Source organism: Macaca mulatta, chromosome 2 (genome assembly GCF_049350105.2).
Source record: "Macaca mulatta isolate MMU2019108-1 chromosome 2, T2T-MMU8v2.0, whole genome shotgun sequence".
Classification (NCBI taxonomy): Eukaryota; Metazoa; Chordata; class Mammalia; order Primates; family Cercopithecidae; genus Macaca; species Macaca mulatta.
The window spans coordinates 169,791,227-169,814,924 of NC_133407.1; the positions used below are offsets into that span (position 1 = coordinate 169,791,227).

The 23,698-nt window shown below is 39.6% G+C and overlaps 1 protein-coding gene and 2 pseudogenes across 5 annotated transcripts in view; all 3 read right to left on the bottom strand.

Moving 5' to 3' along the window:
* Positions 1-23,698, bottom strand: part of GRAMD1C (GRAM domain containing 1C) — a 105,779-nt gene that overhangs the window by 6,733 nt on the left and 75,348 nt on the right. For all 5 annotated transcript variants that reach the window (XM_028844605.2, XM_077993914.1, XM_028844606.2 and 2 more), the window contains 7 exons: positions 10,113-10,231; positions 6,702-6,844; positions 5,829-5,932; positions 3,962-4,138; positions 2,267-2,324; positions 416-526; positions 60-165 (listed from right to left, as the gene is read on the bottom strand). In XM_028844605.2, coding sequence (XP_028700438.2) covers positions 60-165; positions 416-526; positions 2,267-2,324; positions 3,962-4,138; positions 5,829-5,932; positions 6,702-6,844; positions 10,113-10,231 — 818 coding nt within the window. The remainder of the gene's footprint in view (positions 1-59; positions 166-415; positions 527-2,266; positions 2,325-3,961; positions 4,139-5,828; positions 5,933-6,701; positions 6,845-10,112; positions 10,232-23,698) is intronic.
* LOC106996780 (small ribosomal subunit protein uS9 pseudogene) lies at positions 8,664-9,374 on the bottom strand (annotated as a pseudogene).
* Positions 22,359-23,543, bottom strand: LOC114676428 (vacuolar protein sorting-associated protein 26A pseudogene; annotated as a pseudogene).

The window sequence follows — 23,698 nt, forward strand, 5'->3', positions numbered from 1 at the left end:
AGCAATTGATTCATACTGGGACGAAGTTACTAAGTACCGTGATGTATCAAGTTGCCTACCTGTTCAAGCATCACTATGGAGTCTCGGAGCACTCCCTTTAAACGATGGGCCTGATCTTTATTCTTCTGAATATTTTCTGCTCTTGACACCATATGAGAGGCTAAACTGAAAGAAAAATACCATCTTCAAAATGTGGAGAATAGCTTCTGATCTTTTTATCATTTCCAGAAATCATCAGAGCCCCATAAATTTGCAAACAAAACACAAAATTAAACAAACAAAAAACAGGCCGTTTGTGGCTACAGGATAGTGAGCAGACCACAATCTCAAACTGAAATTAAGTTTTCTGCAACTAAAGAATTACTGAAATAATATGGTGAATACAGGTCAGGGGGGAAAGGGGGAAAAGACTTACTTTAAAGATTTCTCTTCTTGGAGGCGGAGACGGTAAAAGGACTGAGCAGCATGTTCTATCTTTGACAGCTTCAGAAACAGTGTCACATTCAACAAAACTAACAACACCACACTAGGCAGAGCAAATCATATCTGTTAATCCACACTTTTCCAGACCTAAAGCATTGCTAATGCAGAATATACATGCAAAAGCTTCAAAAATGTATATCGTCTACACTGTTTTCTAGTTATTGTTATTATTTAAATCAATTATCCCTATTACATGAAATAATTACTTTTAAGTATTAAGTGGAGGTTGAGGGAAAAGATGGAAGGTAATTAGAGTGACAGTACAAGTCCTCGAATAATCCTAACTCACAGGTTTGGGGTATCTGTGACCTCTCTCCCATCTGCTAGGAATCCTAGTCAGTGTTGACGTGAGACCACCAGCTTTGAAATCCACTAGATAAGCTTTTAGGATCTATTTTTGGGTGCCTTTGGCTTAGGCAATTACACACCCATAATGCTGCCTTTCAGAAAAGGAAATGAAGATCAATATGTAGCTGATCCCAGGTAGAGCATGATGTATCTCTTATTCCCAGTGGAAATCAGCAAAAAAAAAAAAAAAAAAAATTACCATTCAGCAAAAATTATTCTAGTTCATCTTGGACAAAGGAAGTATCAAGTCCCAAATATACATTAATGCTGTCATATATAAAATGTTACATGCTAAATGAACTTACTGTATTGGTTTTCACAGCAGCCTTTCAAGTGAATGGTTACATACCTTATATATATATATATGCAAATATATAGGTGGCATCATATCTCTCTACTTTTTCTATTAAAATATTAACTTGACCTTATTCACTTTTACTCATCAAGAAGATTTATTTTAAAAAACTTAAGATAGTAGCAAGAAAATCCAATCTTTGAAATTATTATGGCATTTAAATAGTATACAGATTAATATTCCAACTTTTGAGTAAACATTTTCTGTAAAGTAATGCAGAAGAACACTGATAATATTTGCTATTCAGAACTGTCATAAAAAACTGATTTAAGCAGAACATAAAAATCTTCCATAAAGCCCAAAGGAACAACAAACATCTTCTATGTTCTGAAATCTATAATTAGAAAAAAAAACCCAGCTAATATTGAAGCTCCAATCCAAAAAATTATCACCTTCAATATATCACTAAGTCAGAACCAATTCAATTAAATCTAACAGAATGCCTCAAGATTCATATAGAGCCACGTAGATATTAGTATTCTAAATATGACTGGCTGAGTGGATTCCTATAGAATACCCTGGGATTCAGACATTGTCCCAGTATTTTTTAACAGGTAATGCTCAAATAACCTGGGGTGTATGTTTTAAAATACTGATTCCTGATGCCTACTCAAGAACTACTGAATCAATCTCTGAGACAGGGGTCAAGAAATCTGCATTTTAGCAAGCACCCCAAGTGATTCTTAGGCCCAGCAGAGTTATCTAAGAACCATTTGTCCAACCAAATAGAGGAAAATAGTATTATTGGGACTTCCCCAGCATGTATATTTCAATATTCCCTTTAAATTTAGGGAACTCCCCATAAAAACCTATGATGGTGTAAATTAATCAGATTAGCTAAAAAATAAAAACATTTGTTGAATGAGCACTTTGTATTTCCTCAAATTTAACAATTCTTCTTAAAATCATATATAAAGCTGAAAATCTGAAATCTATAAAATTGCTATTTTTATAGGCCAGCAATAGTCAAATAGTGGTCATTTCTACACAATAATATACAAATACATTCAAATTCTTTTGGAAACTAGTTAAAGATAAATGCTGACACAAGCAAAATAAGCATTCACAACAAATACTTACAAAATACTCATCACCACAATAAGAGTGACGTTATAGTTTTCCATGTCCTTTTTCTTTCCTGTAGATCACAAGAAAAAGGCTGCTTTAGAATGAGAACTGTGATTACAACTGATCCAATTTATTTATTTATTTATTTTTGAGACGGAGTTTCACTCTGGTTGCCCAGGTTGGAGTGCAATGGCACGATCTCAGCTCACTGCAACCTCTGCCTCCCGGGTTCAATCGATTTTCCTGCCTCAGCCTCCTGAGTAGCTGGGATTACAGGTGCGCGCCACTGTGCCCAGCTAATTTTTGTATTTTTATTAGAGATGGGGTTTCTCCATGTTGGTCAGGCTGGTCTTGAACTCCCGACCTCAAGTGATCCGCCCACCTCAGCCTTTCAAAGTGCTGGGATTACAGGCGTGAGACACCACACCCGGCCCTCAACTGACAGAAATTTCATACTCATTTGAAAAGAACCAAAAAAGAAATTTTAAAAGTTATTTGTAAAGATAAAGTGATTTAGGGTAAATTCCCTGCACCCCTTTTTAAATTTCTGACATCCTGAGTAATATGAAACAAATCTACAAAGAGAAAGCTTACAGCACTCCTTAAATTTGGCCTATATTGCAAATTACTCTAAAATTAAATAAGCAATTCAATACGACATGCTTGATAACTAAGTAGCTAATAATCAATAAGCAAATATCTCTCCAACTAATATTTGAACTGGGCTTACATTAAATGCTTCCCTCGTTAAAAAACAAAACAAAATAAAACATTATCACCTATTCATTGTTACCCAAACTTTTAAATTCCAAAATTAAACAGCCATTAATATTAAATAGTGGATAAACATAGTCACACTAAGCTACAAGCCTCAAAGGAAGATCTGATAATGTAAGAGGATGAGAAGTTATGACAGTTTTATACCTCCAAGAGGAAGAGAATAACAGTTACAAAAAGTAAGATGTGTTCAAAATTGAGAATGAAGATAATAAAAGTCCAATTTTATCTTTGCAGTTTTGCTGGGCTGGCCCTGACGGTATATAAGGATTAAGAGAGCAGTACACTCAAACATGGAAATTGAATATCTATAAATGCTAGGCAGCAAATAAATGAGCAAAGTGGTTCAGAACTGGGCAGAGTGGTGATTGTGGTGGGGGCTGTGGCAAGCTGGGGCGCACATAATCTAACAGGGCAGCTACTACTATGCTCCAACCAACTGCTGCCATGAAGGGATTTCAGTGCTGGGCTGTCAGATCTGAGTTTTTATATAAAAAGGTCCAATTTTAGCCAGGTATGGTGGTTTGCACACCTGTAATCTCAGCTACTCAGGAAGCTGAGGCAGGAGGTTCACTTGAGTCCAGGAGCTCGAGGTTACACTGAGCCATGATTGTGCCACTTACAGCATGGACAACAAAACGAGACCCTATCTGGAAAAAATAGATAAAATTTTTAAAAAAATTTAATGTCCAATTTTTAAAATGACACGTGGGCCAAATAAAATATATTGGTTATAGGCTTGCCATTTTGCAACTGCTCCTTTGTACTTACATATTAGTTATCTTTAAGGAAATCAGAGTTTGATAAACATTATCAAAAAAGGAGGGAAGAAACAGAGACCTCCTGACATATCTTACAAACAAGAGGCACATTCTGCTTCCTACAACTAAAGTATAAATCTTCCATCTCTGTTTACCAGGTGACAACTACCTGTAATATCCCCTTTGGCACCTAAGCCCACATGTCCGGAGGAATGCTGAGAAGAAAGTTTAGGAACTGTTTCTGCTGTTCGGTTGAATGCTCGCCTTCTCCTTCGTAGGCCAGTAAGTTTTCCAGGGTCTTCAATGGCCTGATTTAATATAGATTCTTCAATTAACAAATCTGATTCTAAGAAAAAAAAAAAAAAACAATCTTTAGATAGTGGGGAAAGCTCCTCAACTTTAAGATACTGGTTTTTGCTGGTGATTTTTGATAATTTTCTTTAACGAATTCCTTAGGTTCTTATGGCCTAGATTTAAATTTTACACTTAATGAAAAGCTTTAGAGAGTACAATGACCCCATAATGAGGTTTCATTATTCCAGGAAGAATGTGTATTAATAAGTGACGGGATCATCAGAGCAAATTTGCCATGTGCTATGTTATTAATACATATTAATGTAATGATTTCAGTTATGGAAACAACAGGCCACCCACTTACACTGGATCATTAGAAAGATTTCAGAGACAGATTATGGCACTTCTCAACCTTACAGGAAGGAGGAGCATATACTAGTTCTAATTTTCAACAAGGGTTTGCAAGAAAGGAAGCACTAGCAAAGAAAATCTGTAAACAACCTAAAAACCTCATTTTTATCAGTTTCAACCTTTTCCTCTGCCATAATTTTTTATTAGAAACTTATTCAGGGGCCAAACTAATTTTTGAGTTTCATTTTTCTCTGCTCCTGATGAAGAATTTAATAGTGAAATAGACAAGGAAGAAAGGCAAGGAAAATTATCAGCCAACTAGATGATATGCCTTAAATTACCTTGAGTTGACTGACCACCAGCTTTTCTTCAACTAAACTTAAATTATGCTCATATGTGTGTGTGTGTAAATATATATATATATATATATATTTCTCCCATGTATATGTTAAGAAATATCCAAAGAGAACCACTGTATCGTTTTCTCCAGTCAGTCTCTAGTACCCACCTCCACCAAATCCACAGATGTATGTACTACCATTGCCAAGTGGGCCTGTATAAGCCCAGGAAGGCTGCATCTGATAAGGAAGGTGACCCTGAGGACTCCCCAGAGGTTAGACAGCACAGGTGTGTATCTACGAGCAGGTTATGCAGTCAGCCTCCTTGGCTCCTTACAGAGGCAAAGGGGTATGAGAGCTCTTAACTGTGTGATCTTGATAAAAGTCACTTAACCTCCCTGTGTTTCAATTTCCTTTTTTAATAAAATGAAAAATAATAATTGTACCTTGTTGTTCTGAGTATGAAATGAGTTAATATTTGTAAAGCACATAGAACTTTATTATATATGTCTGGGATACAATAAGCATTATGTCAGTGTTTGTTCAGCCAGGCACGGTGGTGCCTCACTAATCCCAGCACTTTGGGAGGCTGAGGCGGGCAGATCATGAGGTCAGGAGTTCGAGACCAGCCTGACCAACATGGTGAAACCCCGTCTCTACTAATAATACAAAAATTAGCCGGGCATGGTGGCACGTGCCTGTAGTTAGTTCCAGCTACTCGGGAGGCTGAAGCAGGAGAATTGCTTGAACTCAGGAGGCAGAGGTTGCAGTAAGCCAAGATTGCGCCACTGCACTCCAGCCTGGGTGACAAAGCAAGATTCCATCTCAAAAAAACAATTAAAAATTTTAAAAAAGTGTTTGTTTGACCAATGAAAATTAAAAGTTTTGAAATTCCCCAAGTGGCAGAAAAAGTGGAACAGTGGGAACCACTGTAGTGGGAGTCGTTCCAACATCATCGACCAGTTTCCTGTTATGAATCCAAATGAAGAATCAATCCATTTTGTTAATAAAGCCCATCTTTACAAAAATACATAAATAAAAAAATTTACAAACCAAGCTGTTTGAAATAGTCCTCCAAAGAACTCCAGGAATTCTTTTCAATTAAAGATCTGACAAGGCCCCATGGCTGTTTTCTATATTTCACATCTGTGGAAACTCTAGTAGAATGAGAAGGCAAGAATATTTATTTAAAGAGCAGACTTTAGTTATATTTGTGTTACAATTAAATGTAAGATTGTATTCAGTGGAAAGCCAAAAAGATTCAAAGTCATTAATATTATAAAACAAAATGCGTTCATTGATAACTTTTATTTAAAAAAATCAATGTGTGCCGCTAATAATTTCATCAAATTTTCCTTCTAAGTACTTGCCATTTTACTTATTTCCTTTCTCTAGCCCTAAATTTTATTTATCTAAATAGCAATAAAGTCTCAAAATAAATACTAAATTTTCTAAATTCCTTGTATAAAAAATCTCTAGTGGTCATACACTAGGTGAAAGTAACTACATTAACCAGACTAGGCCAAGTCCATCGCTCTCTGTAATGCACAGACATTTCTCATTTCCCACTGCAGCACAGCCAATTACTGCTCACTGAGCACTCCCACAAAACTCCCAGCCCCTTCGCCATTAAACAAGGTCACGTGACTGGTTCCGGTCAATGGATTGTGTACACAGTTCTACAGCTTTCTCTTCCTGTGGCAACTGAAACAACACATATTCTGGATCACGTAGCTCCGGATGTCAAAGCCTTCACCAAGCAGGGACCTTAGGTGAGACGCCCCACTCCTCTGCTGACCACCGTTGGAAATGTAATTTGAGCAAGAAATAAAACTGTTGTGTAAAGCTACTACTAAGAATTCAGGATGAATAAATTACCAGGATATAATCTAGACTATCCTAACACACTCATTTACAGCAGCTCACCTTAGCCTGCACTTCTGTTTTGAAGATCGGATGATACAGTATCTGTTCACCGTATAGAAGTAATCATGGTAGGGGACATCATGTGTCAGTACTTCTGAATCTACCAAATAAAATCGTGCTTCCTGACTTTCTTTATACAGTGTCTGCCAAAATAAGATAAAAAATGTTTGTATGTATATGGTTAATATATGAATCTTCTTGCCAATTTAGAACATGTATACTAGGATTCCTTCTCAAAACTTAAAAAAGACATGAGAAACCTATAGACAAAGCTAGAAGAGCCTACATGCTGACTCTGTTGTCTATAAATTGAGAAAAAGAGGGCCGGGTATGGCAGCTCATGCCTGTAATCCCAGTGCTTTGGGTGGCCGAGGTGGGAGGATCACTTAAGGTCAGGAATTCGAGACCAGCCTGGCCAATATAAAAACACCCAGCCTCTAAAAAAAAAAAACCTAAAAAATAAAAAATTAGGCCAGATGCAGTGGCTCATGCCTGTAATCCTAGCACTTTGGGAAGCCAATGTGCACAGATCACTTGTGGCCAGGAGTTCAAGACCAGCCTGGCCAACATGGCAAAACTCCATCTCTCCTAAAAATACAAAAATTGGCCAGGTGTGGTGGCACATGCCTTGTAATCCCAGCTACTCGGGGGTAGGCTGAGGTAGGAGAATCACTTGAACCCAGGACGTAAGGTTGCAGCAGTGAGCAAGATCGCCTCACTGTGCTCCAGCCTGCGAGACACAGCAAGACTGTCTCCAAATAAAAAAAAAAGAAAGAAAGAAAAAAGAAATGAAAAAGGAAAAAATTAGCTGGGCTTGGTGGCACATGCCTGTAGTCCCAGCTACTTGGTAGAATGAGGTGGGAAGATCATTTGAGCCCAGGAGTTTGAGGCTGCAGTGAACTATGATTACACCGCTACACACCAGCCTGAGCGACAGTGAAACCATGTCTCTTAAAGAGAGAAAGGGACTTACAGAAATCGTATTTGCTGCCCCTGTGTCATTTATTTCACTATCAAATTGTTTTTTTCTTTTAGCCTTGAGGACAAACCATATAATCTCTTATGTGTACTATAAGTTACAGAGTTTTAAGTGTTCCTGTTAGGTGAACAATTCAAAAATCAATTGAATGAAGTAAGGATTCCACCTCAAAATTAATCAAAGTTCAACAAAACCACCCTTCATCAAAAAAGTCAAGGAGGGTAGTAACCAAACAAAACACTGCTTTTCCTAAACAGGATTTTAAATGGTCACTGGCCAAACCTTTCTCATTTTAACCATACCTTTTCTACCTATCCTTTAAGGGGGCGGCGGGGGAGGTATTCCAAAGTTTTCAAAGACTCCCCAATACCAAAATACCAGACTTTTCTTACGTTTGATAATCTTTTAAGAATTGTTTAAAGGTATGGAAATATGTTCTTTTTAATGATAATGGACAAAACTACAAGAGCACAACTAGTTCAGATGTTCAGAGATGTTTTCAGACTACTTGCAAATCAGATACTTCAACACAAATTGGCTAAACACACACTCCACTGTAAGACACTGCCACTCTGGTCACAGGTAAAGAGCATTAAATACCTCGTACAGTATTCAATTTCAAAAACTCAATCTCTTCCCAGGTGTCAGAGCAGCCATCTAGTTATTTGGCCCCTAACTCTTGCAACAATTCTGTAAACCAGATTTCAGTAGTGTTCCTTTTTTTGTTTGTTTGTTTTGTTTTGTTTTTGAGACAGGGTCTAGCTCTGTTGCCCAGGCTGGAGTGCAGTGGCTAGAGCATAGCTCGCTGTAATCTCAAATTCCCGGGCTCAAGTGATCCTCCTGCCTCAGCCTCCCGAGTAGGTGGGACTATAGGCACACACCATCATGCCTGGTTAATTTTATTTTTTGTAAAGACAAAGTGTCACTGTGTTGTGCAGTCTGATCTCAAACTCGTGGTCTCAAGTGATCCTCCCACCTGGGCCTCTCAAAGGGCTCGTATTCCAGGGATGAGCCACCACAACTGGCCTGGTATTCTTTTTTTTTTTTTTTCACAGTTCTTAAAACTTTAAAGTCCCTCAAAAACTATTTATTATGCAGGTGAATTTTGATAGTCATGATGGGCTTATCGGTAGGATTTCTGGTAGCGAGCACAGGCACCAGGGCCTCCAAACTTTTTGGATTCACAGCGACGGGGATCAGCTACCAGCAGGGTCTGGTCATACTGGATGAGGATGTCTTTGATCTCCTCCTTGGAAGCCTCATCCACATATTTCTGGTGATAGGCCACCAGGGCTTTGGAGATGGACTGACAGATAGCATAAATCTGGGCCACATGTCCACCACCCTTCACACAGACACGGATGTCCACACCAGCAAATCGCTCCTTGCCGAGAAGCAGAACTGGCTCCAGCAGCTTGTATTGTAGCGTGCGCGGCTCAATCATCTCCAGGGGCCGCCCGTTCACCTTGATGAGAACATTGCCACGTTTGCAGTGCACCACAGCTGTGGCTGTCTTCTTGCGTCCAAAGACTGCACTGACTGCAGCGGGCCATTGGACCGCATGGCTGCAAGCGCGAACTAGAGAACCTAACCGTGCTACGCTGCAACCAGAAAAAAGTGGTATTCTTTTTAAAAAAATATTTTCTTTGGGAGGCTGAGGCAGGCAGATCATGAGGTCAGGAGTTCAAGACCAGCCCGACCAACATGGTGAAACCCTGTCTCTACGAAAAATACAAAAATTAGCCAGGCATGGTGGTACGTGTCTATAATCCCAGCTACTCAGGAGGCTGAGGCAGGAGAATCACTTGAACCCTGGGGGCAGAGGCTGCAGTGAGCCGAGGTTATGCCACTGCATTCCAGCTTGGGCAACAGGAAGACTCCGTCTCAAAAACAAAAACAAAATTGAATATATGAAAGAGTAGAAATGAAGTATAATGACCCTCGTGAGCTCATTAACTAGCTTCAGCAACGCTAACTCCTGCCCAGTCTTGCTTCCTTTGTCCTCCGTCCCATATTCCCTGCCTCTGCCACCATCCTCTGCCTGGCTAGACGACTTCTAAAGGAAATCCTAGACATCAATATAATGTCATCCATAAATACTTCACTATATCTCTTTATGGATTCTTCCATATATCTCTTTTAAAATAAATATGATTTTCTTTAATACACAGCTGTAATACCATTACTATACATAAAAAATAAACAATTCCTGAAATCTTATAAATACCTTTTAACAAGTGGTTTGTTTGAATTAGGAGTGGGTTGATATGATTCACATGCCTTTTAAGTCTCTTTTAACCTGTAACAGTTTCTCGTCCCTTTTTTCTTGCCATTTGTTTATTGAAACTGTCTTGTAAATTGGTGAACTATAATAGGCATCTTCTCTCTTCCCCCACACATGACTCTTCTGGACACTGACAAAGCAGACGTACCTGCTTTTCAGTGGCAGTGGTGCATTTTCCAGTAAGTGGACTATTAAGGACTATAGTGTAGGTCATGGTTCTCAGCTGGTCACCTCCAAGTTCTGCAGTCCAAGGGGTAGATACTACATCTAACCACAGCAAACACAAAATGAGTTAGTTCTAGAAACTTAAACAGTATAACTGTAAATGAAATAAAAGGAGTTTCTGAATTATTAAAATTTCTATTTTTGACTAGTGCTAACTTCCTTATAACTGGGTATTGTAAGTTTAACATTAAAGAAAAGAGAGATTAAATGTTGAGCACTCTCCTTAAATGTGGCATATTGCCCATCTCTGACCCATTTATTTCTAAATTGTTTATTAATATCCTTTTTCCTTTAAGATAAAATTAAAAGCTGTTTCATCTGTAAGCTTCCTTTTAAAGTCCTCAGTACCTATGAAGAGAAGTAATGATGCCAGCTTTATCAAACAGAGACGGAACAACACTTTAACATTCCCACAATTGAGGACAAAACTTTAAAAGATTTTTGTCATTATGAAACCATCTGACCTTGATATCAACTTACATAGAAATTATGTCAATGTTATGAGAAATCATGTAATGTCAGTGCTTGTCTGCTAAAATCTTTAATCAAGGTAAGGCAATGGAACATAAATGATTACATAATCTGTCTTAAGAAGACTATAAGATCATATCTTTATGTTTATGGCAAGATCCTGGTAAAAATTCTCTTTTATTTGCTTAGGGACAATATAGTGATTAAATACACACTTGAACAGAAATATAGTTCTAGAACACAGTGAAGGTCATTTCATGGAAGCCAAAAATTTAAAAAGTATAAATAAAAGCGTTAAAAACTCTATTGAGAGACATGACTATATCACCTAATGGCCTAGCACAAATTGACTTAGGCAAGTACCCGCATGTTTGATGGCTATTCACCAATATCCTAAAGCATAGGAGCCTTTATCTAACCCATTATACTCATCGTCAAAGGAAGGAAGTAAGGCTTTAGAATACAGCCAGTTTTACTCAACTTCTTTTATATTGCTAGATGTGAGGATTTAATGAGGGATCCTGAAATTGCCTTTTGAGTATCTGGCAAAATCTTGTAACTAAAAAGGCAAAATCACAAACCATAGTGTCTATCATCCAGGATTTGCTGTAAAATGATTTATTTAGGTATATATAAAAGAAGATATACAACTAATTCTAAATTACTTTTCAGAAGATTTTTTTTTTTTTTTTTTTTTTTTTTGAGACGGAGTCTCGCTTTGTGGCCCAGGCTGGAGTGCAGTGGCCGGATCTCAGCTCACTGCAAGCTCCGCCTCCTGGGTTTATGCCATTCTCCTGCCTCAGCCTCCCGAGTAGCTGGGACTACAGTTGCCCGCCACCTCGCCCGGCTAGTTTTTTGTATTTTTTAGTAGAGACGGGGTTTCACCGTGTTAGCCAGGATGGTCTCGATCTCCTGACCTCGTGATCCGCCCGTCTCGGCCTCCCAAAGTGCTGGGATTACAGGCTTGAGCCACCGCGCCCGGCCTCAGAAGATTACTTTGGTCATATGTCAGCCTGTTTCAGGAAAATGATACAAACAATCTATTGTTAATCAGAAATAGAATTTAAAGATGTAATTTAATTCTGCTGTTAAAACTGTACACTACTCAATGAAGCAACTATCAACAAGGATAAATGAAAAGTATTGGTCTTCCCATGAATGTTACCCTTGTAGTTTCAGTGATGTTACCAATAAGGCCTACTGAGTATTGCTTACCAGAACATCACCTAATTAACATCATCTTGGAATAGTCAATCCTCCAATACCTAAATTAAGCTTATCATAATGTAAAAAAACCTGGAATGAATTGTAGGAAAAATGGCCAGTACGCAAAAGGACATATGAACCATTTTGATATATTAATCCAAAATAATAGAAGGCAGGAATGGCAGAATTTTAAAAATCCTTTGATGTAATAGCGTTTTAAATTGGTGAACCTTCATGCCCATTAGGATAGCTATTATAAATAATAATAACAAGTGTTGGCAAGGCTGTGGAGAAATTGGAAACTTTGTGCATTGCTTGTGGAAATGTAAAATGATACAGTCATATGGAAAATAGTATAGCCACTCCTCAAAAAATTAAAGATTGAATTTTAATTTTTATATGATGCAGCAATTCCATTTCTAGGTATATAACCAAAAGAACTGGAAGCAGGGATGTGAACAGATAGTTGTAGGTCAATGTTCATGGTGGCATTATTTACAATAGCTAACATGTGTAAACAACCCAAATGTCATTAATGGATAAATGGATAAACAAAATGTGGTATCTACATGCAATGGAATATTACTCAGCCTTAAAAAAGGAATACATTCTCATACATGCCCCAACATGGATGAGCCTCGAAGGCATTATGCTAAGTGTATTAAGCCTGTCACAGAAGGACAAACATTGTATTATTCCACTTATGCAAGGCACCTTGAGTAGTCAACTTCACAGAGACAGAAAATAGAATGGTGATCATCAAGAATGGAAGAAATGGAGGGTTAGTGTTTAACAGGTATAGCATTTCAGTTTGGAAAGATGAAAAAGTTCTGAAGATGGATGGTGGCAATGGTTGCCCAATAATGTGAATGCACTTAATGCCACTGAGCTGTCCATTTAAAAATGGTTAAATGGGAGCCGGGAGCGGTGGCTCATGCCTGTAATTCCAGCACTTTGGGAGGCCAAGGTGGGTGGATCATGAGGTCAGGAGATCGAGATCATCCTGGCTAACACAGTGAAACCCCATCTCTACTAAAAATACAAAAAATTAGCCGGGCGTGGTGGCGGGCACCTGGGAGGTGGAGCTTGCAGTGACCCAAGATCGCGCCACTGCACTCCAGTCTGGGCGACAGAGCGAGACTCCATCTCAAAAAAAAAAAAAAAAGGTTAAATGGTAAATTTTCTTATGTACATTTTGCCATAATTTTAAAATTGATGAGTCTAGGCAAGTGGCATATGGATGTTTTTACACTCTTCATACAATTTTTCTGGAGCTTTACATATTTTTAAATGTAAAAGTTGGGTAAAAAGATTTAAAACTGAGCTTTAATTAAAGGTACTGTCAGGGGGTTGGGTCAAGATGGTGAACTAGATGGTGAACTAGAAGCTGCTCATGTGTGCCGCTCTCACAGATAGGAAACAACAGCATTGGTGAACACTGACCCTACTAGCTGATCATCTAAGAAACCATGTCAGAATTCATCCAGGCAGCAAGGGGACACAGAGGGCAGAGAGGAGCAAAGCTGGGCAGCAGCTCCTCTGGGATCAGTGCATATTGGGGGAACCCACCCCCAATATTTCAACATAGGTTCTTTCTATTTTACCTAAGTGTCAGCCAGCTGAGAAATAATGAGAAAGAGTACAAAGAGAAGAATTTTACAGCTGGGCCTCCGGGGGAGACATTACATATCGGTAGGATCATGAGGCCCACCTGAGCCGCAAAAACAGCAGGTTTTTATTAAGGACTTTAAAAGGGGAGGGAGTGTACAAACAGGGAGTAGGTCACAAAGATCACATGCTTCAAAGGGCAAAAAGGAGAACAAAGATCACATGCTTCCGAGACCAGTAAAGATCACAAGGCAAAGGGCAAAGCAAAGGTCACAAGGCAAAGGGCGAAATCAAAAACTCCTGATAAGGGTCTATGTTCAGCTGTGCACGTATTGTCTTGAGAAACATCTTAAACAACAGAAAACAGAGTTCAAGAGCACAGAACCGGTCTGACCTCAAATTTACCAGGGTAGGGTTTCTTCCCCACCTAATAAGCCTGGGGATACTGCAGGAGACCAAGGCATATTTCAGTCCTTACCTCAACCGCATCAGACAGACACTCCCAGAGCAGCCATTTATAGACCTCCCCCCAGGAATGCATTCCTTTCCCAGTGTCTTAATTATTAATATTCCTTGCTAGGAAAAGAATTCAGCGATATCTTCCCTATTTGCACATCCGTTTATAGGCTCTCTGCAAGAAGAAAAATATGGCTCCATTCTGCCCGACCCCACAGGCACTCAGACCTTATGGTTGTCTTCCCTTGTTCCCTGAAAATCACTGTTATTCTGTTCTTTTTCAACGTGCACTGATTTCATATTGTTCAAACACACGTTTTACAATCAATTTGTACAACAGTGGTCCTGAGGTGATGTGCATTATCAGCTTACAAAGATAACAGGATTGAGAGATTAAAGACAGGCATAAGAAATTATGAGTATTATTTGGGAACTGATAAATGTCCATGAAATCTTCACAATTTATGTTCAGAGATTGTAGTAAAGACAGGCATAAGAAATTATAAAAGTATTAATTTGGGGAACTGATAGATGTCCATGAAATCTTCACAATTTATGTTCCTCTGTCACGGCTCCAGCCGGTCCCTCTGTTTGGGGTCCCTGACTTCCCACAACAAGCATGGAGCCAGGAAAAGCTCCTCAATATGGAAAAGGATGAGTGAGTGAGAGTTCCCTGGAGGACTGTACACAGGGACCTGTGCAAGACTAGGATTGGGAGAATTCCCCTGGTTCCCCTGGCCCCACCCCACGCTTCTAAACTGAGGCAGAGAGCCACCCCAGAGTTTCTGCAGTGACCACTCTCAAGTCCATGGGGATCTCTATAAGCCTTGGACTCTGGAACAGAATGACACCAGTACCATATCCCCAGTAGAGGCCACGGTCCTGCCTGGGAGCAGTAAGATTATTGCACTCTGCCTTGCCATACAAGACTTGGTGCTAGCCTTCAGCCCAACAGTCCCACTGCTGCCTGAAATCAGCTGGCAGCCACAGCTTCCTGTTGCCCCAGGAAACACCCTGACAGCAGGGTAGGTGACTCCCACTCACCCCTGCTGCTGGTAGCCAAACAGGCCATGCCTGCTAGAGTGTCCAGCCCAGTGGTCTCCCTTCTGCCCCAACTATGGGGGCAGGCACAACCCCGTGTTCCCCTAGGAAGTATCTAGACAGCAGACTAGGTGACCACATCCAGTCCCACAGCTCTTAGCTGAGTAGGACGTGCAGACCTGAGTGATGCCCAAGGAGGGAGAAGCCCTCCCTTTCAGATCACTGAGAGAGGTGAGATGCCCAGGTATGCAAGGCAGTAGAGGGGCAGAGTGTAATTCTTGCTGCAGGGTTGACCTGGCAAGCATATGGCCTGTCTGCCAACCATGGCCTCTGCTTAAAAGAGCCCCGTGATTCAAAACACCCAACAAAAGAAATGTGACTCAGAGCCAGTCAAAGGGGGCTCCTCCAAGGCCCAAGAGCCGACTAGGGTAGGGGGTCATCACTTTCCCTTTTCACCCCAGAGCACTACTACCAACCATGCCAAAACACAAATGAGTTGTGCTGCAGCGTTAAGAGCCTGCCAGCTAATACTGCCAGCTAATACTCTTAAACACTACCTACTAGATCACAGCCCAAAACACAACACCAAAATATTTTGCCAGTATACAATACCTGTGAAAACAAAGGTAACACCTGAGAAAACAAAGGGCTCCCACCAGCACCCCTGCCCCAGTCAATGGCACAAGCACCCCACCATGCCATCATAGCTGCTGGCATTCATGAGCAGCACAGATCCCACTGCATCACCCCAGTGAATTGCTTTGGCCAGCAACCCCATTGGAGTATTGTGGCCAGTGAACCAGGAACACCTTCACCCCTCCAGTGCAACAGATTTCTAATGTCGAAGGGCCAGAGAACAAAGCTGGGGACACACAAAATTATGTGCTCTAACTCTAGCCCCCCACAGTTAGAGCACACAGTCCAGGAGTTCTGGGCTGGGCCTGGGCCCCCTGAAATCTTCCAGAAGTGAAGACAGTCAACTGAACCCACCTTATTCCACAATCAAACCCCCATGGGCATCAAAGAAAAAAAACCCATCCAAAAGACAGCAGCTTCAAAGATTAAAGGAACATCAGTCCATACAGATGAGAAAGAACCAGTGCAAGAACTCTGGCAACTCAAAAAGTTGGCGTGTCTTCCTACCTCCAAACAATTATACTAGTTCCCCAGCAACGGTTCTTAACCAGGCTGAAATTACAGACGTAGAATTCAGAATATAGATAGGAATGAAAATCATTGAAATTCAGGAGAAACTCAAAACCCAATCCAAGAAATCTAAGGAATACAATAAAATGGTACAAGAGCTAAAAGACAAAATGGCCACTTTAAGAAAGAATCAAACTGATCTGATAGCACTGAAAAACTCACTCTAAGAATTTCATAATACAAATTGCAAGTTATTAACAGCAGAATAGACCAAGCTGAGAAAAGAATCTCACAGGGCTGGTTCTCCAAATTAACTGAGACAAAGAAAAAAGAATAAAAAAGAACAAAACCTCTGAGGAATATGGGATTATGTAAAGAGACCAAATCTATGCCTCACTGGCATCCCTGTAAGACAGGGATAGAGAACAAGCAACTTGGAAAACATATTTGAAAATATCATCCACAAAAACGTCCCCAACCTCACTAGACAGGCCAATATTCAAATTCAGGAAATGCAGAGAACCCCTATAAGATACATACAAGACAACCATCCCCAAGACACCTAGTCATCAGATTCTCTAAGATCAACGTGAAACAAAAAATATTAAAGGCAGCTAGAGAGAAGGGGCAGGCCACCTGCAAAGGGAACTCCATCAGGCCAACAGAGGACCTTTCAGCAGAAACTCTATATTTGAGGGCTTGAGGGCCTATATCCAGCATTCTTAAAGAAACTAAGACCAAGAATTTCATATCCAGCCAAACTAAGTTTCATAAGTGAAGGAGAAATAAGATCATTTTCAGACAAGCAAATGCTAAGGGAATTTGTTACCTGCCTTACAAGAGGTCTTTAAGGTGCTACTAAACATGGAAATGAAAGACTGTTAGCAGCCGCCACAAAAACACACTTAAGTACATAGACCACTGACACTATAAAGCAACTACACAATCAAGTCTGCAAAATAACCAGCTAAACAACACAACGACAGGATCAAATCCACATATATCAATATTAACGGGCTTAATGCCCCAATTAAAAGGCAGCAGAAAGTTGGATAAATAAGACCCAACCGTATGCTGTTTTTTTGTTTTGTTTTGTTTTGAGACACAGTCTTGCTCTGTCACCCAGGCTGGAGTGCAGTGGCGTGATCTCAGCTCCTGGGTTCAAGCAATTCTCCTGTCTCAGCCTCCTGAGTAGCTGGGACTACAGGCAGGCGCCACCATGCCCAGCTAATTTTTTGTATTTTTAGTAGAGATGGATTTTCACCATGTTAGCCAGGATGGTCTCGATCTCCTGACCTCGAGATCTGCCTGCCTAGGCCTCCCAATGTGCTAGGATTACAGGCGGCAACCACCGTGCCCAGCCAACTGTATGCTGTCTTTATAGACCCATCTCACATGCAACGGCATCCATAGGCTCAATGTAAAGGGGTGGAGAAAACTCTGGCAAGCAAATGAAAAATAAAAAAAGCAGAGATTGCTATTCTAATGTCAGACAAAACAGACCTTACGCCAACAATGATTTAAAAAGACAAATAAGAGCATTACATAAAGGTAAAGGGTTCAATTCAACATGAAGATTTAACTATCCCAAGTATGTATGCAATCAACACAGGAGTATCCAGACTCATGAAACAAGTTCTTAGAGACCTACAAAGAGACTTAAATAACCACACAATAATAGTGGGAGGCTTCAACACCCCATTAACAGTATTAGACAGATCACTGAGGCAGAAAACTAACAAAGATAGTTGTGACCTGAACTTGACACTTAACCAAATGGACCTAACAGACATCTACAGAGCTCTCCACCCCAAAACAGCAGAATATACATTCTTCTCATTTGCACCTGGCACATACTCTAAAAACTGACCACACAATCAGCCATTAAACAATTCTCAGCAAATATAAAAAACCAAAAATTATATTAACCACACCCGTGGACCACAGCACAAAAACAATAGAAACCAATACTAAGAAGATCACTAAAAATCATACAATTACATGGAAATTAAACAACCTGCTCCTGATGACTTCTGAGTAAACAATGAAATTAAGGCAGAACTCAGGAAATTCTTTGAAACTAATGAGAACAAAGACAGAAAATACCAGAATCTCTGGGACACAGCTAAAGCAGGGTTAAAAGTTTACAGTGCAAAACACCCACATGAAACAGTTAGAAAGATCTAGAAAGAACAAGCTAACATCATACCTAGAGGAACTAGAAAAACCAGAGCAAATCAACCCCAAAGCTAGCAGAAGACAGGAAATAACCAAAATCCGAGCTAAATAGAATGAAATTGAGAAGTGAAAAACCGTACAAAAGATCAATGAAATCATGAAATCATAAGTTGGCTCTTGAAAGAATAAATAAGATTAATAGACTACTAGCTAGACTAATTTAAAAGAGAAGATCCAAATAAACACAATCAGAAATGACAAAGGGAACATTACCACCGACCCCACAGAAATTTAAAAAAAAAAAAAAAAGCAACACCCAGAGACTATTATGAACACCTCTATGCACAAAAACTAGAAAACCTAGAAGAAATGGATAAATTTCTGGAAATATAGAACCTCCCAAGATTGAGCCAGGAAGAAATTAAAACCCCATACAGACCAAGAATGAGTTCCAAAATTGAACCAGTGATTAAAAGCCCATCAACCAAAAAAAGCCCAGGACCAGATGGATTCACAGCCAAATTCTACCAGACATGTAAAGAAGAGTTGGTACCATTCCTACTGAAACTATTCAAAAAAAAATTGAGGAGGAGGAACTTCTCCCTAACTCATTCTATGAGGCCAGCATCATTCAGATACCAAAACCTGGCAGAGAAACAACACAAAAAGAAAACCTGAGGCCAATATGTTTGATGAGCATTGATGCAAAAATCCTCAACAAAATACTAGCAAACTGAATCCAGCAGCACATCAAAAAGTGAATTCGCCACAATCAAGTAGGCTATATCCCTAGGATGCAAGATTGGTTCAACATACGCAAATCAGTAAGTGTGATTCATCACATAAACAGAACTAAAAACAAAAACCATGTGATCATCTCAGTAGATGCAGAAAAGGCTTTCAATACAATTCAACATCTGTTCATGTTAAAAACCCTCAACAAACCAGGCACTGAAGGAACATACCTCAAAATAATAAGAGCCACCTATGACAAACCCCACAGCCAGCATCATACTGAATGGGCAAAAGCTGGAAGAATTCCCCTTGAGAACTGGAACGAGACAAAGATGCCCACTCTCATCACTTCTATTCAACATAGTACTGGAGGTCCTGACCAGAACAATCAGGCAACGGAAAGAAATAAAAGGCATCCAAACAGGAAATCAAACTGTATCTATTTGCAGAAGATATGATTTTTATACCTAGAAAACCCCACAGTCTGCCCAAAAGCTCCTAGATCTGATGAGCAACTTCAGCAAAATTTCAGGATACAAAAATCAATATACAAAAATCAGTGGTTTTCTATACCCAACAACATCCAAGCTGAGTGCCAAGTCGAGACCACAATCCCATTCATTATAGCAAAAGAAAAAAAAAGTAAAATACCTAGAAATACGGTTAACCAGGAAGGTGAAAGATCTCTACAACAAGAATTATAAAATATTGCTCAAATAAATCAGAGATGACACAAATGGAAAAACATTCCATGCTCCTGATAGGAAGAATCAATATTGTTAAAATGTTCATACTGCCCAAAGCATTTTACAGATTCAGTGCTATTCCTATCAAACTACCAATGACATTCTTCACAGAATTAGGAAAAAACTTTTCTAAAAATCATATGGAACCAAAAAAGAGCCCAATAGCCAAAGTAATCCTAAGCAAAAAGAACAAAGCTGGAGGCATCACAATACCCAACTTCAAGCTATACTATAAGACAACTGGAACCAAAACAGCATGGTACTGGTATGAAAACAGACACATAGACCAATGGAACAGAACAGAGAGCCCAGAAATAAAGCCACACACCTACAACCATCTGGTCATCGACAAAGTTGACAAAAAAAAGCAATGGGAAAATGACTCCCTATTCAATAAATGGTGCTGGAATCACTGGCTAGCCATATGCAGAAGATTGAAACTGGCCCCCTTCCTTACACCATATATAAAAATCAGTTCAAGATGGATTAAAGACTTAAATATAAAACTTAAAACTATAAAACCCTTGAAGAAAATTTAGGAATGACCGGGCACGGTGGTTCACGCCTGTAATCTCAGCCGTCTAGGAGGCTGAGGCAGGCGGATCACTTGAGCTCAGGAGTTCAAGACCAGCCTGGGCGAGATGGTGAAACCTCATCTCTACAAAAAAATACATAAATTATCCAGGTGTAGTAGTGTGCACCTATAGTCCCAGCTACTTGGGGGGCTGAGGCAGGAGAATTGCTTGAGTCCAGGAGGTTGAGGCTGCAGTAAGCTATGTTTGCACCACTGCACTCCAGCCTGGGTGACACAGTGAGACCCTGTCTCGAAAAAGAAAAAAAAAAAAAAAGAAAGAAAATTTGGAAAATACCATTCTGGACATAAGCCCTAGCAAAGATTTCATGATGAAGACATCAAAAGCAATTGCAACAACAAAAAATTGACAAATGGGGCATAATTAAACTAAACAGTATCTGCAAAGCAAAAGAAACTACTAACAGAGTAAACAGACATCCTACAGAATGGGAGAAAATATTTACAAACTATGTGTCTGAAAATGCTCTAACATCCAGAATCTATAAGGAACTTAAAGAAATTAATAAGAAAAAAAAAAACCCAATAAAAAAGTAGGCAAGGGATATGAACAGACGCTTTTCAAAAGAAGACATACATCTGGCCAGCAAGCATATGAAAAAATGCTCAACATCCCTAATCACTAGAGAAATGCATATCAAACCACAGTGAGATACTATCTCACGCCAGACAGAATGGCTATTATTAAAAAGTCAAAAAATAACAGCTGTGAGGTTGCAGAGAAAATGGAATGCTTATACACTGCTGCTGGGAGTGTAAGTTAGTTCAGCCATTGTGGAAAGCAGTTTGGCAATTTCTCAAAGAACTTAAAACAGAACTACCATTTGACCTGAGAATCCCATTACTGGGTATCTAACCACAGGAATATAAATTGTTCTACCATAAAGACACATGCACAAGTATATTAATCACAGCACTATTCACAACAGTAAAGACATGCAATGCACAAGAATGTTCATCACACCACTATTCACAATAGTAAAGACATGCAATCAACCTAGATGCCCATCAATGGTAGACTGGATAAAGAAAACATGGTACATATACACCATGGGATAGTATGCAGTCATAAAAAAGAACAAGGCCATGCCCTTTGTAGCAACATGTATGGAGCTGGAGGCCATTATCCTGAGCGAACTACTGCAGGAACAGAAAACTAAATACCCATGTTTTCACTTACAAGTGGGAGATAAACACTGAGTACACATGGCCACAAAGAAGGGAACAGTAGACACTGGGGCCTACTTGAGGGTGGAAGTGGAAGGAGGGTAAGGACTGAAAACTACCTATTGGGTACCATGCTTATTACCTGGGTCACAAATTAATCTGTACACCAAACTCCCATGACACACAATTTACCTGTATAACAAATGTGTACATGTACCCCTGAAACTAAAAGATCAAAAACATTTAAAAAGTAGTGTCATGTAACTGTAAACAATGATTTAAAAGAACACAGATTTAAAAGACCCCCTAATTTTGGCCAGGCGCGGTGGCTCACACTGTAATCCCAGCACCTTGGGAGGCCGAGGCAGGTGGATCACCTGAGGTCAGCAGTTCGAGACCAGCTTGGGCAACATGGTGAAATCCCATCTCTATTAAAAATACAAAAACAAAATTAGCTGGGCGTGATGGCGGGCACCTGTAATCCTAGCTACATGGGAGGCTGAAGCAGGAGACTCACTTGAACCCGGGAGGTGGAGGTTGCAATGAGCCGAGATCGTGACATTGCACTCCACCCTGGGCAACAAGAGCGAGGCTCCGTCTCAAAAAAAATTTTTAAAAAGACTCCCTACTTTTATTTATTTTTCTTACATGAAAATGTTTAATGTTTATGCTGATGCATATTTGAGTGCTTATCATCAAATCAAAGTGTGAAGTAAAAAAAGGCAGTTTAAGAAAGTTCCAGTGTTTCAAAGAGAGCACTTTTTAAAAGGTATATACATGAAAAACATTTCATTATACCATAAAATAAATGCAGCACCGTAAGATAAAGGAAGACTAATATATATGGAGTTTTGGTCTTTCTCCCCTCTACAGCTGCAACCATCTTCAACCTGCTGAACCTAACTCAATGGTTACAGGAATTTTTTGCCTTTTTTTTTTTGTCTCCTATTCAGTTCACATTTCAGGCTGTTCAGCAGATGCCTGTGATTCTGGAGATTCAAATCACTGATGAAAGTTTTTTCTCTGTTTCCTCAGTTTTTCAGGAGCTTTTCTTCATAAAATGATCTCCTGCTGTTTGAAGTACCTTCAGTCTTCCTCATCAACAAAAACTAAATTCAAAAAGTACCTTACTGAAAATTTTTTATTCACATCTCTCTGATTGTTGGAGTAGGGTCATATCCCACTAAAAATAGTCTCATTGGAATTGATTCACCTTTTACTGGTGCACTATCCATTATTTCATATTGGTGATTGTTTCTGTTTCTGCTGTGGTACTGGGTCCAATTCCTGTGATCTCTTTTTTGATCAGTTTTAACTCCATATGTTGTATATTTGTTCTTACTACTAAGAAGTAAATTTTTCCGACTATTACATGCTTTAAATGATACCTTGATTTATTATATTCAAATTATATATGTAGACAATCTTCAATGCCCACTTTTTGTTTTTTTTTTTTTTTTTTGGAGACAGAGTTTCACTCTGTCGCCCAGGTTGGAGTGCAGTGGTGCGATCTCGGCTCACTGCAAGCGCCACCTTCCGGCTTCACGCCATTCTCCTGCCTCAGCCAGTAGCTGGGACTACAGACGCCCGGCACCAAGCCCGGCTAATTTTTTGTATTTTTAGTGGAGACGGAGTTAAGTGGAGACGGGGTTTCCCCCTGTTAGCCAGGACGGTCTCAATCTCCTGACCTCGTGATCCGTCCGCCTCCGCCTCCCAAAGTGCTGGGATTACAGGCCTGAGCCACGGCGCCCGGCCTCACTGCCCACTTCTATCTTAATACAATTGTTAACATCAGGACAGGTGGCAAGCTGGTGAACAATAAGATCATATTCTTTTACTAAATCTGTCAGTGTTCTTACTATTGTCACTTTAAGAAAATACCTCCAGCAAACATTTGCATAAATTCAGAATCATAACTTCTTCTCTGAGTCAGTTCTCCAGGTGAGGCTAGTTCTTGCATTAGGTTTATAAATTCATGAGCATTACTCTTGTCATTGAAAAGTTCCATTTGGCCTATAAATTCAATTCTAATTCCTTCGTGCTCCAGCCTCTATCCAGGTTGCATAAAGGCTACATTTACCTTTCCTGAAACAGATCCTCCATTACAAAGAGATAGTGTTTTTCTACTTTGCCATTTTCAGTTTTCATTTCTGTCATTTTCCT